Here is an 18,400-nt window from a genome sequence, read left to right on the forward strand (position 1 = left end):
GGGTCAGGAGTTGGAGCAGGGCTTGCCTGGGTGATTCTTCTGTCCCCTGGGGTCTCAATGGCGCCACTCAGCGGTATGCAGGGGGCGGATGGGCAGGTCTGTGAGGGAGTAGCCAGGAAAGACGGAGGCAGGGGCGGGGGTGGGGAGGGAGCCCAGGGGTGCTGTGGCCCAGGAGTCGGCCCGGTGGGGGGGGCATGCTCTGCTCTTGCACCTGCACACACATGCACGCACACCTGCAGAGTTCGAGGCCCCACAGCTGTACGTGTTCAGGAAGGAGCCCCAGGAGAGGGAGCAGGTAGGAACCTTCTCAATTCTGTGAGGATGATGACATTGTCCTTTGCTGGTTCAGCCTCCCAGCCCACTTCTGAAGGAGGCATCAGCAGGGCCCCAACGACTGTCACACGGCATCGTTTAGAGCTTGCATGCTGCGGTGTCTGTCCATCTGTCCTTGCATCCCCTGGTACTCAGCCTGGCATTTGGCCAATTGTTGGTCAGCCCTCCAAAGCAATGGCTGGTTTGTCTGCCCATGGCAGGCAAGGTGGGATGGCATCACGGGCAGAAGCCACGGCGTGAGGAGGGCCTGGCATACCCTGTCCATGAACTTGCCTCACAAACCCCGTGATCTTGGGTGGGTCCTGGCAGGGAGGCTGTGTCTGCCCCTGGGTTGGTGCCCAAGATCTCCGACCGCTGCATTAAGATCAGACACGACCTTTGCCCCCAGCCTTCTGAGACGTGTTCTGGGACAGATGCTCACCACGCTACGTAGCTCATGGACACCCGGTGCCCTGCACCCATCTGGCCTGAAACGGGCTCTCGGAATTGGCAGCCGCTGGTGGAAAGGTTGTTGTGGAGTGACTTCTCCAGAAGCAGATACTGAGCTGGAGTTCGGGGTGCAGGATGTTTATCAGGGATCAACCCCCACGAAGGGAAGTGGGAGGAAGCAGGATTGAGCAGAAGGAGACTCAACAGCGAAGCAAGCCTGACGAAGCTGCGCCAGCCTGGCAGGGAGTCCCGGAGCAGATGCCGCCTCCCAGACGGCCTCCGTCCCCCGCCTCTCGGGCCCTGGAGGAACTGGCAGCTGGAGATTACGTGCTGACCACATTCCCCGCGAGCTCGTCCTTGAGGGGAAATCCAGCTGGTGCGCCTCCATTTGCCCACAGAGATTTCTCACTTAGCCTGCGGTCCCAGGACTGAGTGTGACAAGTGCATCAAAGGTGGAGGGAACTCATAAAGAGTCAAATGGAGAGACACATTTGCGTGTCTTTTGTAGGTTTTTATAATAGAAAAAGCCAAAGAAAGACATGGAATGGGACATTAGCTCTGGGGGGGCATCTGAACCAATAAAACAGAAATGATGAGAGGCACTCCCACTCCCAGGAGGATGCAGGCACAGACCTGAAGTGCAACAGGAGGGGCGGATGGGGTGGGGGAGAAAGAGACTGCCCTGCCGAAGCACTGTGGGCATCTTGGATGTGACAATGACCACACTCTACAGCCCGGTATTCACCGATCGTGTGCAGTAAACGACCTGTCGAATGAAGAGGAAGATTCCTTTTGAGCATCTAAAATGTGTAAGGCAAGGGTGCTGGAGGCCATATTATCTCCCTTGCTTCAAAGTCGTGTAGACCCCCTTGACCAGAGTGTAGGAGAAGGAAGAGGTCAGTCCAGCGTGGGACAAAGGTCCTCGCGCACCCGAGCCGGGGTGTACGGGGAGGATGGGGATGCTTTGCTCATCCCTTGACCTGGACCCCATGGGAAGCTTCAACTTATGAGGCCAAATCAGAATTGGGACACCAAGCCACCGTTCAAAACACCGAAGAGCCGTCTGGACTCGGGTGACAGCTTTTCATTTATCGTGGCAGGAAGTCGGTGTCCAAAGGTTTCATGCTTCATGACAGCTTTCACGGGGCCTTGCAGCCCATCGTGGACGCACTACCCATCACCACCGCACCACAGCGGTGACGGCCTCCAGCGAAGGGCCACCAGAGCAATGGAAGGCGCTCACTGGGACTGGTCGCTTCCTTGCGCAGAACCACTTGTAACAACGGCTATGGCCAAAGGGAAGGTATTCTGAGCACACGCCTCTCTCGTGGGAGCCAACAGGGAGCGACCCGAGCCCTCGCCAGGCCATGGGAAGGCACTGTGTCCAGTCCCGCTCTAGCCAGCCCTCCCTTGACCACCGGTTCCTCGCAGCCTGCCCTGAACAGGGCAGAACTACTACCCTAAGGACATAACGTGACGTTGCTCAAGGTTGCCAGTCTCTATTTTTTCCAAAGTTCTCCAGCAGCCGCCTTCTGATATACGAACCACACATTTGAGAAATGGCCAGTAGTAAATTTTAACAAGGTTGTTAGTTCCATGCAGTGTATCTACCTCGCGCAAGGCATGATGTGTGCGGTGAGGGTGTTTGGCCCATACAGCAGATCTGGAACACACGCAAAGACGCTTCTTCAGCGGCTCACCCAGAGAGGCTGCCACAGGGAGCTTGTCCTCGGTACTATCTACAAACCAGTCTGTAAGCCATACGAGGCCTCCTCACGCGCCTCAGCCAAGGGCTGTCACCTGACAGAGCCTTGCATACTGTCCATATCTGAGTCCACATGGCGCTTGGCTTTTCCATATTGCCAGAAGGTTAGCATCTTGAGGGAAAGGGCTACTGTGAACCTGTTATAGCCTTGGTGAGTAGAGAGGGTCTGGCTCATAGTACATACAGAAATGTTTGCCGAGCGAATGAATGTTCCACAGCCCCAGAAGAACGAATCTCCAGCCATTCACTACTTCAAAACAACAACCCCACTGGAATGTCCATGTTGTAATGTGTGGACTTAAATTTAGTTTAAAAAAAAAAAATTTTTGGTAAAAAAAAAACAAGACGATTTCTTTTTTGATCATGAAAACACACCATCTTTCAAATTCAGTTTCTTGATTTTTCTCATTTATGGAGTTCTCGTCAACCATAATTTGATATGATAACCCTTTTTTAACTTTATTTCAAAAAGTACTCACACGGCATATTTTCTAGAAATGTCGAGTGAGTCACAGTTCCTCATGGGTTTCCTTGTGTTGGCTCTTCCAGCGTTTTTATCTTTGGATAAATCTGCTACCAAAACCTAGATTCGTCTGAATGTAAAATGGTCCTATTTATGCAATCATTTAAAAACTAAGACAATTTGCCATAAAACATACTTAAAATCTTTACCATGTGGTCCAATGGCAACCTGTCTAATCCCATGTTGGAGCTGTGTCCCATGTAGGTCTGGGACAGTAGGGACAGTCATGTCCTAAAGGAAGCCCTTAGAACTAGGCATGACCATTGTCAGATGCAACCCGGGTTTGTCATTCTCAGGGCATCGCACACCCCCTTTCGTAAAAATCAGAGGGGAGAAAGGTGGAGTCCCTAGCATTTTTTTTCCAACTAACGTGCGTTGGTGAAAAGTACATGACCTCTCAACTCCTATAAAATCTCCATTCTGGTGTGTCTTAAGTAACTCTACGCCAAGTGTAGACCCAGCAAGCACAACCAGGGCTCACCCCCTCCCCCTCCACCCCTCCCCACGTCCTCAGCTCCACCGGGGTCCCTGTGACACATGGTCTCAGAAGCACAGTATCAGAAGAGCACTGAATGGAAAAGCCAAACTCAGTAGTGTTCTTTCCACCTCACTGCAACCGTGCTTGTTGCTTATTCTCCCGAGTTCCTTAAAAGCCACCTGGGGTCTCCTGGAAACGGTAGCTGAGCGATGGCTCTGTCCATACACTGGCCTCGGGGACGTCACCCTCCCCTCGACTGTAAGCAGCGCTTGTTATACTGGGGCCCATGTCGCTTTGCTGGTCCCAGACCGATCGATGCTTATTTACCCCCAGCCGCCTGCACACGGGATGGGTTAGCAAAGCCTTCATATTACTGCCCATTTTGCGCTCCCTTTATTGCTCACGAACATGTACTTTAGAAGTGGACAGGGAGGAGGAGGAGGATGTGGCAGAGTCCGGGGCTTCTGTGCCCCCTTTGGAAGCCATGCTGTTGGGACTGAAACCCCAGTGGTGATTCACAGCTCTCGGAAAGAATCAGATGCCTCCTCGAGAGCAAGTGGCAAAGCCGGGTGGTCTGTGTGCCACTCGAATAGCCCCCCTTGGAAATTCCACTGGACTCATTGGGACAAACCTGGGAAATAAGCTTGACCAGAGGAGAGATAAAAACTGGGCACCCAAAGGGAGGTGGTGGGGGGAGTAAGTGGGGAATGGGCATTAAGGAGGGCACTTGTTGTGATGAGCACTGGGTATTGTAGGCAAGTGATGAATCACTGGATTCTAGCTCTGAAACTAGTAATACACTATATGTTAACTAACTTGAATTATTTTTTTTATTTTTGTTAATATTTATTTATTTATTTGAGAGAGGGGAGCAGAGGGAGAGGGAGCAAGAGAATCTTAAGCGGACTCCGCACTGAGGAGGGAGCCCCATGCAGGGCTCGATCTCACAACCCTGAGATCATGACCTGAGCCGAAATCAAGACTCGGATGCTTAAATGACTGAGCCATCCAGGCGCCCCTAACTAACTTGAATTTAAATAAAATCTCAAGAAATAAACAAACAAATGGGCAGTCAAGATGGTTTTAAGGTATTTTGGAGATTTTATTTCCTTATCTTGGCCTTATTCTTCACACTCTAATAGGGCTATTGGACCTTTAATGGGACACTTCTAAAATACAGAAATGATGAAGAAAGTGACAAGTAATGGGTATTTTACACAGTCATCAAAAAGCACTTTTTCCAATATATAAAATGTTTTCACACGTGAGAGCCAGATAGTTAAAAGACACAAAGCAAAAGTGAATTGTATTACTTTTTTTTCAGCCTCATCTCTCAATTGGAAGCCTTTGAACACGTCAGCACTATATAGTAAGAAAAGGAGAAGCAGCGTGGAGGCAGATATCTTTCCAGCAAGCTCAGAAACAAGAGGCTCAATAAAACCAACCCGCTTTATAGGGAGCAAAGAGGACCATCCCAAAAGCCACTCGGCAGAGTGAGCCCATGACAGAGCTAGGGCCGGTTCTGCCAACTCGGGCTCTCAGGGTCCCTGCACAGTCTGACCAACCCCTGTGACACGAGTGGACAAGCAGAGTCCTTGGGCAGGTCAACCCTGCATTCAGCTATGGAGTCACAGAAGAACTCCAGAGGTCAGCTGCATTAATGCTTGGGCAAGTGGCAAAAAGCCAGGGTGGTCTGCAAGATCGTCTGTTGGTCCTCCTTTGAAAATTGCGGCCATTGCTGCCAATGACAGTGACAGTCTCATGGGACAGCCAGTCAATTTGGAAAACTCTGGCTTGGAAATTCTAAATTAAGTAATTGCCCAAATTCATCTTTTTCTGGGTTTTTCTTTTTCCACACTTCCTTTTTCTTCTTCATCATTGGTTTCCCTCCAGTTGCATCCGTGGGGCAGCCGTACCTGGATTTCTCATGACTTCTGAAGAGGGCCATCCATGTTGGAGCAGAGACCCCCTCAGTAGGAGAGAGCCCCCGAGGTTGTCTCCAACAGCATGGATGACAGCTTCACGCTTCCCTCTCTCCTCATGAACGAGACCCACTGCGCCTGGCTGATGCAGCCCAAACTCTTCAGGGTCTTCATAAGATCCCGGCGGAATCTCTCACCCACAAAGACATAGAGGATGGGGTTCAGGCAACTATGGAAGAAGGCGATGGTTTGGGTGACCTGGAAGCAGATGTCAATGTTGGTGGAAATGGCACAGTTGGAAATGAACACGGTGTAGGCATCGATGGTCTGCACCAACAAAATGCAGTTGTAGGGGAACTGAGATAGGACAAAGACCGTAAGGACAGTGATGGTCACCTTCAGGGCCTTGTGCTTGGATGACTTCCTGGCTTGTAACAGAGTGTGAATGATGATGGTGTAGCAGCACGCCATGACCACGAAAGGGAGGAAGAAGCCCAGGACGATCTTCAGGGTCAAGACAGTTGACTTCACTGTGGCACTCTGCTCACTAGGGTAAACCATGGTGCAGATGGTGATGTCAGATTGCTCTTTGAGTTGACTGTACATGATTTCTGGGATGCAGAGTGCGGCCGCCAACACCCAGACAGTGAAGCAGATCATTTTGCTGTACAGGAGTCTTTTCTGCCTCCAGGTCTGCGCTTTCATGGCCTGAGCGATGGCGATGTACCGGTCCACGCTGATGCACATGATCAGCAGCACGCAGCTGTAGAAGTTCATCTTGTACATGCTGTTGACCATGCTGCACAAGAAGGGATGGAATCTCCACTGGTCAGCGGCGGCAATGGCCCAGAAGGGGAGGGTAATGAGAAAGAGAAGGTCGGCAATTGCCAAATTCAAGAGGAACATGTCGGTCATGGTCTTGACTCGTGTGCAGTACCAGTAGACAAGGATGACCAGACTGTTGCCCACAGCGCCCACGATGAACACGAGCCAGTACAAGGGTGGGAGGAAGTGGCTCGCAAACTGCCTGACATTGTTTTTCTTACAGAATAAGTCTGGAAAGTTGTAGTTCACGTAGTCATCCATGGAAGACGTGGAGTGGTAGCTGTAGTCATCGGATATGTTAGAGATGGGGTTCTGCAAGGAGATACCAGACACCATTAGGTCAAGGACAATCCTTTGGAGGACTGCAGGATGGCAGAGGTGTGGACCACATGACCCTCCCCATCCCAAAAGTCTATGACAAGACAGAGACATGTATGCATGGAAAGTAGGCATGTCTTTTTTTTTTTTAAGATTTTATTTATTTATTTGAGAGAGAGAGTGAGACAGAGCAAGAGGGGAAAGGGTCAGAGGGAGAAGCAGACCCCCCAGCCGAGCAGGGGACTGCTCACGACCTGAGCCGAAGGCAGTCGCCCAACCAACTGAGCCACCCAGGTGCCCCGAAAGTAGGCATTTCTGAGAGCGTCTGCTTGGATCACCTGGCAGATTTATATGTTCAACGAATGTTTATCGCACACCGAGGCTACGTCAGGTACTGTATGCATGCTAAAAATGCAGTAGCGGCTAAGTCAGACAGGGTTCCCCGCTCTTGTGGAACCCATCTCCTAGTGGAGGGCACGCACAGGCAAACCAACAGTGACAGGACATGTGACAAGTGCTCAGACAGGGTATGACCCCTTTGGGACCAATGATGGGCACAAAACTTTTATCAAACTCTGAATGATTCTGATTTCTCCTCTCTATTCCATACTCCCAAAAGGTTCCTTAGAGGCTCCTTAACTTTTCCGGGTCCAGATTCCTCTGAGTCTTCTGAAAGCCATGGATCCTCTGCTCATGAAACACCAACACACACACACACACACACACACACACACATTCATGCCCTCTCCCGTGCATGCACATACACAAACACTGGGACAGGCGACATAATTTTCAGGATCCCTTGTTCAAAATTTGTTAAGAATTTCAAGACAGCAGAGCATTAAATCAAGCAGGTGGCACTTTTAGGTACGGGCCCTGTGCAGCTGTATAAGTTGAACACCCATAGACCATTCTGTGGTTTCTCTAAAGGCTCTGTCCTGTTATGCAAGAAGCCCAACCAATGGGCTCACCAGGGTTTGTTTTTTTTTAAAACCACATTATGGATTGTCCCTCACCCTTGTTTGTCTTGATTTCAGAACAGACACAAAGGGGGCACCTGGGTGGCTCAGTCGTTAAGCGTCTGCCTTCGGCTCGGGTCATGATCCCAGGGTCCTGGGATCGAGCCCTGCGTCGGGCTCCCTGCTCCGTGGGAAGCCTGCTTCTCCCTCTCCCACTCCCCCTGCTTGTGTTCCCTCTCTAGCTGTGTCTCTTCTGTCAAATAAATAAATAAAATCTTAAAAAAAAAAAAAAGAACAGACACACAGAACCAAGCTCATCTAGTTAAAAATCATAAACACGCTTACCTGTTAATAAAACCTCAAATAGCATTTTCCTCTCACTTCACCACATACCCCAAAGTTCTTCTGGCTTTGTGTGTTTGCAAAGACCTCTGTGCCAGGGCCAGTGGCCCCTCTGGGGCACAGCTCAGCCGAGATCTTGCCCCAGGGAGACGGCGCAGAGAAATCCCTCCCCACCGCGGGTTCCTTCCCACACTCCCCAAAACAGGCAAGACGACGGTGCGTTTGGAGGAGACTGAGGAGCATGGCTATACTCACTGTGAATTCTGTGGCCATCATGATGGATCAGAGATGCAAGCTCGCTTCTAGAAAGAGAGGACAAAAATCAAAAGGAGGTCTGTCTTACAAAAGAACAGTAATAAACACCTAAAGGTGGAAATTGAATGTTAAATTCATTTGTTCTTATGAAAAGAAAGAATCCCAAGCAAAAGTTAGAGTCCACAGGACACTGATGTCAAGCTGAATATTCTAGATTTCAAAATGATCTTGGTCATTAACAGAGGAATGAGAGAAACCTCTCCTCTGAGAGCCCTTCGGGGCCTTAATGTTTTCCCAGCACGTACTTTTTACATTAGCTCGTTCTCTCTTGACTCAACTTCTCAATCAGAGCTGTTTTGCTAAATGCCCCCACCTTTCATTATCAACCAGGGGGCTCCTGAAGATCATAGGACAGAGGTTGACTTGAGAACCCTCTGGGCCCAGACTCCACAGGGTAACCAGGTGGCAAGGACATGGGGGGACAAGGGCTGGGTCCCTCTCCCAGAGGGGTTCAGAGCCCCAGCGCCTACCTACATGCTCCATTTACAAGCCCAGGATAGGAAACTGGGCCCTATTTTCTCTGTCCCCTGACTCCAGCAGGAAAAGGAGGTCCCAGGATTTGTTAAGCAAAGAAGATGACGTTAGTTCCCTAACACAAAGAGCCTCCAACCTGACTTAAATAAATCTTGGCTATTATTCGTATGTGCTTTGAATCTCTGTAAACCCACCCCGACATGACTCAGAGAAAAACGGCTTGCCTCTCTTCAAGGAAGGGTCTCTGCCTGAGCTGGCCATTTTTTTTTTATACTTTTAGCCAGCATATTCCAAAGAACCATGTTCAGCACCACGCCCTAAATTTCTAGAAGAAAACAATTCCCCTACATAGATCCAACCTTAACCTTTTGGTTTCCTTTCCATAATACAGCATCGTGACTCAACCTCCTTTTCTGAAAGTACGGTGGTTTTCAGTACCTGATGTGTGGTACAACTACTTTGGAAAACGGTTTGTCGGGCTCTGAAAAAGTTAAACATACACTCAGCCTGTGATCTAACCATCCTGCTCCCATGTACTTACCTAACAAAAACACAAGCATGTGTCCATACAAAGACTGATATACGAATGTTCACAGCAGCTTTATTTATAGTAGGAGTTACTGGAAACAACCCAAATGTCTGTCAAGTCTCGGGAAGGGATAAGCGAACCGTGGCGTGGCCACACAATGGAATCAGAATGAGCAACAGATACGCACAGAGCCACGCGGATGACTCTCAAAATAATTATGCTAAGTAAAGAAGCCAGACCAAAGCAGCACATACTGTGTGATTCTACTTACATAAAATTCTAGAAAATGCAAACTAACCTATTGTGAGAGAACGCAGACCGGTGATTTCCTGGTAAGAGAGGGAAAGAGGCAGGGGAGGGTGTGCTGAGGGGGAGGGGGGAGAGGGAGGGGCAGAGGCACACCAGGAAGCCTGGGGGGTGGGGGTGAAGAATATGCTGGCTCCACTGATCCTATGAAGGTTTCATGGGCATATACGTATGTCAGAACTGACATTCTGCACTTTAAATATGTGCAGTTTCTTTGTAGTTGGACCCCAATAAAGTGGTTCAACTGAAGAAAGGAAAAACAGTGAAATCTCGTGAAAACTTTCTGGTTTTCTTCCTTCCTCAGAGTCCTCTCTGGCCTTCAGCAGGCGAGGAAGAAGGTGGCCAGAACTTGTTCCTTGCGACCTTCTTGCCAGCAACTTCTCAAAAATGCCTTGGGAGTGCCTTGTGCTGGTTATTGGAATTGAGGGCTCAAGATGAACTCGTGTTTTTATTTTTTTATTTTTTGAAGATTTTGTAAATTTATTTTGAGAGAAAGAGCGTGAGAGAGAGAGAGAGCATGAGCAGAGGGGAGGGGCAGAGGGAGAGGGAGACGCAGGCTCCCCGCCGAGCGGGGAACCCAATGCGGGGCTCCATCCCAGGACCCCAGGATCATGACCTGAGCCGGAAGGCAGACACTTAACGACTGAGCCACCCAGGCACCCCTGGACTCATGTTTTTTTTTTTTTTTAAAGATTTTATTTATTTGACAGAGAGAGAGATAGCAAGAGCAGGAACACAAGCAAGGGGAGTGGGAGAGGGGGAAGCAGGCTTCCTGCAGAGCAGGGAGCCCGATACGGGGCTCGATCCCAGGACCCTGGGATCATGACCTGAGCCAAAGGCAGATACTTAACAACTGAGCCACCCAGGTGCCCCTGGACTCATGTTTTTAAAGCTTGATAGATAGATAGATAGATAGATAGATAGATAGATAGACAGACAGACAGATGATTTGTGTGTATATGTACATGTATTGTCTCCTGAAAGGACCCAGAAGAAATGACACAACAGAATAAGCATCCAGTGCCCAGATCTTAGTTTCTAAATACCTTCCTCTACCAAAAGGAAGCAGGACTCTAGAGAAATGTCTGACTCCGGAGCTGGGGCAGAGACACTAAGATGAACCTGGAACTGACTGTTTTTTTGTTTGTTTTTTGTTTTTGCATCAGGAAGCAAGTGTTTGAAGGACCATGAGGACTCGTCAAAAGGACATAGGTGCCAACCTGCTGGGGCTCCCACTAGCCAAATCGGAGGTGATTTGGGCACCAAATTAAGTAATGGTGGCAATCATTCTAGCACATCCAATTACGTGAGGCTCCAGGAATCCATACTGATGCAAATCAATGAGAAAATAAATGAAGAGGCGAGAAAGCTCTTCTTATGGTGCCAGCTACTAGCTACAGAAGGAATCCTGAGATTGGAAACTCACCAATGGATGCTGAAATTAGTGGTGGATGTTTGGGAGCAGGGATGTTGGCCTCATCTCAGAGATTCGCCCCGCCGCCAAATTCCATATCACCCCATTGACTTTACCGTCCTCTATTTTGTTTCTGAAACATGCTCTTAAAAAATAAATTCTTTTTTCAGGGCGCCTGGGTGGCTCAGTCATTAAGCGTCTGCCTTTGGCTCAGGTCATGATCCTAGGGTGCTGGGATCGAGCCCCACATCTGGCTCCTTGCTCTGCGGGAAGCCTGCTTCTCCCTCTCCCACTCCCCCTGCTTGTGTTCCTGCTCTCGCTACCTCTCTCTCTCTGTCAAATAAATAAAATCTTTTAAAAAATCTTTTTTAAAAAAAAAAAAATGCCCAGTTAAACGTGGAAATTCCCAAAGCAGCTCGTGTAATTCTATGACAGCTTGGGGAACAGGGAGATAGGTTTTTGAGACATTAGCCAGAAAACACTTCATATATTTCTAGTACCTGGGGCTTCCTTTCTACCTGCATAAAAAGCCTGAATATGAAGAGATAATATTGAAGAAAACAAACTCCCAAGGGAAAAAAGTCACATAAAGAAGAAAGAATGGCTTTGGTATGGTTAGTTATAGCTAGTTAGTGGGGAGTGTAAATTGCGTGTCCCCACACTCTCCAGCCTTTAAGAGTCAGCAAAAAAAAAAAAAAAGTCACCTCCTCAGTGAAGCCCTTTGGGGTTTCCCCAGTGCTGGAGACAGGATGGTTAATATTTGCACCCCTCCTGCCCTCTTGCCCTTGCCCTGTGCAAACTTTTCAGAGGATGAAGCTATCTGTCAAAATTTACAAAGCACAACAGCTCTGACTCAGCACTTGATCTGCTGGAAACATGCCCTATTGTTATTCTCACAAAAGAACATAAAGACACACCTTGGGAGATGCATGTGGCAGTATTTTTTTTGCAGAACAAAAAAACTAGAAAGAACCTAAATACCCAGCAATTGGTGATATTTTGATACATCCTTCAATAACACACAAGTAGTCCATAAAGAGAATAAATTAGACCTCACACTGATACAAGGAGGTCACCAAGAGCATCAGGTAGAAACGCAAGGTAGAAGACTATGTTGCATGATCTTTAAAAAAAAAGTATGTAAAAGTTACACACTTCACTGCTCATCAGTACTGAAACATTTTCTGGAAGGAGACTGAACAATTATGGCCAGTGGAAAGTGAGACTTTCATTTTTTTCCTTTAGGTTTTGTAAACCATTTAAATATTTTACTTTGTGCATGAAATTTTATTTTAAGAACTATCGTAAAATTAACTTGTCGCCTTTTTTTTTTTTAAAGAAGCCCCAGGGTGCTTCCATTCCCTACACCATACACCTGTTTGCAAAGCTCGTCCCCAGAAGGTACTCACAGCCTGCTCCAGGTGGCCTGAAAGGTAGCCAGGACTGGTAATTAAATTCTCTGTGGCTACTTTTTGCGACTTTGAGATCCTACATTAGCTTTTTGTGAAGCTTGTCTTGTTGCTGTTATAAATGTGTGTCTGGCTCATGGAAAATTTAGAGAGAGTCAAAGAGTAAAATCAAAACCTATTCCTCCCTAGACCCACCATCAAAAGACACTGCCGAAGTCCCTCCATCTAGTTCCCCTCCTCCATCAGAATACTCTTGGGAGATTTTATTGCACCCATTGCAAAGTCTCCAAGCTCGCTTTCATTTTCTTCTCGCCCCTGAGAAGGAGGCAAACACCCACACATAACAAAGCATACGGAAAGCAGGCCCCTCTCGGGTCTGCTGGGAGTGCTCCAGTGCCTGGCTCAGCACCGCACCAATCTCTTCCCGCCCTTGGAAGGGTGGCCTCTTTATGGGGCTGCAACTGCTCAAGTCTGAAAAGCCTGCCCATGTCCCGCAGCATAACGGATGTGGTGAGGGGAAGCACGACGGACCCCCAGCTGTCCCTGGGTCCATCCCTTTCTGCCTGTGGGACCTTAGCAAGAAGCGACATGCCCTCACCGAGCCTAGATTTCCTTGGCTTGCAAGGGCTTGTGGCAAGGGTCAAGTGCAATGCTCTTTGCAGAATGCAAAGGGCTGTGTGAGAAGGAGGGAACATTCTTCATCTCCCAGCTACTCCTTCAGTGTGTCTTGACACCAGATACACCTGCTCGGCTTAAACACGGTATGAGACATGATCCATGTCCTCAAGAAGCTCACATTCAAGTACAATGGATACGTCATTGCTGCAAATACCAACAATGCTAAATGCTACCAATCGCTTTGGGAATTAAGAGGAGGAAATCATGACTCCAGCGCTAGGGAAACCCAGGAGGGCTTCACTGAGGAGGTGACATTTTTTTGCTGACTCTTGAAGGCTGGGGATGATGGGGAAGTGCAATGAGGGGAGAGAACACTGCTCGAGAGCAGGGAAACGTATCCACAAAGGCATGAAAGCCAGAAAATAGGAGATAGGTATAGGAGCTTTGGTGGTGGTAGAAGGAAGAGAGAGCTGTTAATTTACCAAAAAAAAAAAAAAAAAAAAGTACCTCTGAGAAAAGTTAGGCTGGCCTCCATTACTATCCAACCATTATTTTTCTGTTCTCCTCTGTCCTTAAGTAATCGACACAAAAATCATCATGGAGGGACGCCTGGCTGGCTAACTCAGTAGAACTTTGGGATGCTTGATCTCCAGGTTGTGAGTTCAAGCCCCATTGTTGGGTGTAGAGTTTACTTTAAAAAAACATCATCATGGAACCCCAGCCTCCCTGCCCACTGGAGCCGGTGAGCTGGATACAGATACTAATGCGAGTGAGGAATGTGGGTGTTACTTTGATTTTTGTTCACTTTGCTACACCGAGATTGAATCATCTCTTGCATTTTTTTGGTAGCTCTGCTTTTTTTAACACAGCCTGAAAGCAGGGTCTCTGAGCTGTCTAGCAGGCTGCAAGCCTGGGTCGGGCGCCCACCCCTGCCCCGCAGTAGCCTGTGAGTGGGGAGTCCTGCTGGGCGGCCTCAGAGCAGACAGACAGATATGGAGAAAAGAGATGTCGAGCTCCAGGGGCTTGTTCAGCAGAGGGAGGAGGAGACGGGCTCCGGCAGGCTGGTGGCCGCCCCCCATGTCCAGCTCCGGGCTCGGCGACAGCTCGCCTGTCGCACTGGTCAGCTACAGAGCCTCGGCTGATGGGAAACTGCAGAGGGTACGCGTGTTGGAAAAGACAAAGCCGTAGTCACTGAGGAGTCCTTGAAAATAAAGGAGCTTTGCTGTTTTCTGATTATAAAGGAGATCTTGTACATTTCATATTGCACAAAAATAACAACAGCAACAACCCCAGAGCAAATCAATACGATGACAACAATTAAAACTGCTCAAACAACTCTTTCTTGGGTTGGCTATTAGTCACTTTCTGAGATGCATCCTTTTAGATGTTTTCTCTGCAACATAACCTCACACACACACAGTTAATGGGAAGGGAATCGGACTGCACAAATCTTTATCGATCCAGCTTTCTAGTTAACGTTCTTTCCCAGCCCACTTTTGCGGATTAACGTGGAGCTCTCGTCAGACTGGATAGCCGTGGGGTATTCCATTGTCTGGTTATGTCACAGTTCACTTAACCAGTCACCTCTCGGTGCAAAGTTTGCTTGCTTCCAATTTCTCACTGCTACAGAGAATGCTGCCCTGGGCATCCTGTCCATGGGGCAGTCTCTCAGACCCAAGGCCCTCCTGGGGGCTTCACTCTCCTAGTGCTGACCACCTTCTTGTCACCTGTCCCAAGTGCCTGCTTCTCCCTCCTGTAAGGAACAAATCACAAAACAGACTGCCTTGAACCTTTACTTCACATGTGTGGGTGGGAGGGTGTCTTATTACTCATCCTAGGAAGCCTGGACAAGCCACTACCTAATTCACCTTTGCCTCCCTGGAAGCTTCTAGCAAAGCACCTGGTGCTCATGACCGCTGGACAAATGAGCAAAAGCCTGGGTTTTAGAAGCCATCAAAGCAATGCACAGTGAGGGCACAGGAGACCCTGGGATGCGCGGATGAGAAGGGTGATACTCACCGTGGAGCACAACAGGAGAGGGTCCAGGAGAAGGTGGCCCCACCAGCTGTGTGTGGGAGGAAGGCTGGTCTGCTCTCTGCCTGGGATGAGGGGCAACGCTTCTATGCGTTCTGTGCAGACAACATCGGCAAAAACACTAAAGGAAGTCAGGCCACCCCTGCCTGTGTTGTCACTGGTGGGGTGGCCCCGGAGGGTGGGGATGGGGAGTCACCAGCTGCAGCTCCAGCAATCAGCAGAGTTGATGATTTGCAACCAGAAGTGAAAAACCAAGAACCACTGGGTTAAGGGAAACCATCTTTCCTGAAGACTCATCTACAGACGGGAGAGGCTAAGAACAATGTCTTTTCCTAGACAGCACAGCTACTTACAGGGAAATTGGGGGGTGGGGGGGGGAGGAAGAGAGGCTGTTGAGAGCGATCAGCTTTGCCAGGTTGCTAAGGTCTCCCTCAGGTCTGGCTGGACTTGCAGGGGACCAGCGCCCCCAGCACTGTCCGTCACCGTGTCACCCTCTTTGGCCTTGACAGCTTTGCCCAAACCCGTAGAGCCCTCCCACCTGATGCAGACACAGTCGCTCCTGGCCACAGGGCCCTTTTCAGATCCAAACTGATTGAAATGTAACTAGTTCCTTGGTCACAGCATCCATGTTGCAAGTGCTCAATGGCCCCACGGACATGGGTGGCTTCTGCAGCAGGCAGCACAGATCTCTGAAAACCCTACTGAAGGGCGCTGCTTTAGAAAGTCATGTGTGTGATGTCTAGGAAGCCAGGGAGCGTTGGAGGGTCACAGACACCTTAAAGTTGGGGTCAGATACAGTAAGCTTTCATCTTGACGTGACCACTATCCGTCCGATGCATGGACACCGACAGCACATTTCATCTGGTTAATGATGGCTATTTCAATGACATTTTCGTAAAAGCCCAAACGTATGAAATATTATGTTCTTAATGAAGTCCACAGATGAAGGTCTGCAGCCCATGGCTCTGGTAGGGCCTTCGATCACAACATAATTGCACCCCTCCCGGGTCCCAGGGTCAGGTGCTGCGCCTGGCCGATGGAGGGGCGTGTAAGGGCATAACCCTGGAACAGAAGTTGCAGCCCATACCCTCTGCTGCCTGTAACAGAGAAAAAGACCCAAGTCAGTTCCTTGTCATTACGACGAAGACCCCTCTTTTATCTTTGTTCTGGGGGAAAAATCACAGCTACACGCTTGTGGAGACCGGTTTCCTCTCTTCGGGGCATTCGTCGCCCCGTGGACTCCCCAGGGCGGCAGAATGTGGCCCTCCGCAGACCCTCGGCCCATCTGTCACTGTCCGTTCACGCAGAGCACAGTGATGCCTCAGATGCGGTTCCGTTTACTCTCTCCATGGGAAAGGCCGACGAGCAGCACGTTCGAGAGCTACCGACCGTGAGCAGTAAGAGTGAAACCACCTGTTGATTCATCAGAGCCTTGAGGGAACCATGACTTCCCTGCTCTCGGCCCAGAGTCGTTGAGTATTGTGTCTAAAATGGTCCCCCAGCCAAGGGCTCTGGCCTTTCACTTCTCCCTCTGTATTTGCGATTCTGGACGGAGAAAAGAAGGCGCAATAGAGAGGAGAAATGCTCCCTGAACTGGTTTTGGGCCGTTCCTCGGGCCGGGGGAGCAGAGTGCTTGCTTCTCCCCTGGGCGGCTGGCCCGGGGGCCTGGGAGCGCTTTCAGGAGGCTGAGACACGTGCTATGGGTGCAGGAACCCCCTGGCTGGAAAGATGCTGTCCTTCCACGTCCTCGGGACTCAAGCCATTTCTTCACCAGGTAAGGGCATCCCAGGGAGACACTGAGGGTTGGGGTGAGGCTGGTGGGAGGAAGGGAAGTCGGGGAGGGGGTCAGGGAAGAAGAGAAGGATAAATGTGCTGTCATGGGGTGATTGCTTCCGTTGTGTGGTCCCTCGTAGTCCAGGCGAGGTAGGGAAGCTCAGGCAGCACCAAGTTCTAGAAGGGCTGCTTTAGAACACCCAAGCCCCTCCCCAGGGATGCAGAGAAGAGGCTGGAGGCTGGGGAGGCAGGGAAACATGAAGAGGAAAAAGAGAGAACTGATTTCTCCAAGGAGCCAAGACCAATGTGATTCCTTTTGCTGTCATCCAGTGTAGGTACATTCCTCGTGGGGAGGACCCCCGACTTCTGTCCCCTCGCCGTGTTTCTCCATGTGCAGGTGGAATTCAGAGCTGGGTGATTATGAGGTTGCAGGTGTCCTTGGACAGAGGGCATTTCTCTTTTTGTGTTCTTACCCTGTCGAAGGAGAGTTCTAGAGGGCAGGGCAGTACGTGCATGTCCTCTGGTCCCAGGGCCAGCTGAGGGAGTACCTGGGGGAATGGATGCTGGAGCCCACAAGATCTGCTGCCTGCAACAGAGGAAAGACCCGCATACCTAGTTGCAGGGGCCAACAGGAGCACCACGTCTGGGTTCCCTCCTGCTTGTCCGCCACCTTCCACGTGTCTAACACTGCCTCTGGCAGAGAGGAAATGCGCTTTGCTTGCATCCTCTGCTTCCCAGATTCTCCGTATTTAAACTAGAGTCGTAATCCTGCCTCCTTCCAGAACCTTCCATACAGAGTGGGACAGTCATATTCCAAAGGCACGGTGGAGTCTTTGGAAGAAGCCACGCTAGATCTCTACTCTTCATCAATTAAGGAAGGCCTTACTAACTTGGGGAGCCCAAAGCATCTTGAAGGGGTTCACAGCAGTTTGGTGGTGAGGGTCTGATCATTGCAGGTACAAGGAGTCCCAGGGCAAACTTCCGAGGGAAAAAAATTGGTGAGGACCCCTCTTTGTCCACTAACTCCACGAGGATAGGGACCGTGGGTGGCAGCCCAGCAGCGCATTCTAGGCACTTACAAATAGTTTTTTGACTACATTAATGGAAAAGACACACCTCCTGTAAGTGCTGGGGGTCCAGGATAGTGCCGTCCAACAATAGAGCTTTCTAGGGTGGGGGAAATGTTCTCTATCTGTAGGTTCAGTGGGCAGCGGCCAGCCACAGGTGGCTGATGAGGACCTAAAGTGTAGCTAGTGTGACTGAGAAACTGATGTATTGTATTTATTGTCTTGCAACTGGTTTCAATTTACACGTAAATAACTACAGGTGGCTAGTGGCCACTACAGTGGCCAGCACAGGTCTACGCTGCTGCTAGTATCTGTACCTTAGGACGGCTCATTCTGCTACAAGCCAAGGGCAAAGCCACTCTCCTCTCCTGGAGCTCAGAGGGGCTTGAAAGGGGACGGGGGTGGGGGGGTCCCTCCTGCCACAGTAGGCTTAAAGCCGGCACTGTTTTTCCAGGATACCTGTAGATTCTTTTTTTTTTTTTTTAAGATTTTATTTATTCATTTGAGACACAGAGATACAGAGAGAAAGAGAGAGAGAGCATGAGCAGGGAGAGAGGCAGAGGGAGA

The 18,400-nt window shown here is 49.5% G+C and overlaps 1 protein-coding gene across 1 annotated transcript; it reads right to left on the minus strand.

Moving 5' to 3' along the window:
* Positions 1 to 5,370: 5,370 nt before the first annotated feature.
* Positions 5,371 to 6,666, minus strand: CCR9 (C-C motif chemokine receptor 9). Its single transcript, XM_034997140.1, has one exon. The coding sequence runs from the start codon at positions 6,609 to 6,611 to the stop codon at positions 5,499 to 5,501; it is 1,113 nt and encodes a 370-aa protein (XP_034853031.1). The 5' UTR covers positions 6,612 to 6,666; the 3' UTR covers positions 5,371 to 5,498.
* Between the last annotated feature and the right edge of the window lie 11,734 nt (positions 6,667 to 18,400).

Source organism: Mirounga leonina, unplaced genomic scaffold, assembly GCF_011800145.1.
Source record: "Mirounga leonina isolate KUSES-001 unplaced genomic scaffold, KU_Mleo_1.0 Mir_94, whole genome shotgun sequence".
In the NCBI taxonomy this organism is placed as follows: Eukaryota; Metazoa; Chordata; class Mammalia; order Carnivora; family Phocidae; genus Mirounga; species Mirounga leonina.

Bases quoted from the DNA above. Each gene is read 5' to 3' on its own strand.
- CCR9 (XM_034997140.1), bottom strand. From the start codon at position 6,611: ATGGTGTCTGGTATCTCCTTGCAGAACCCCATCTCTAACATATCCGAT.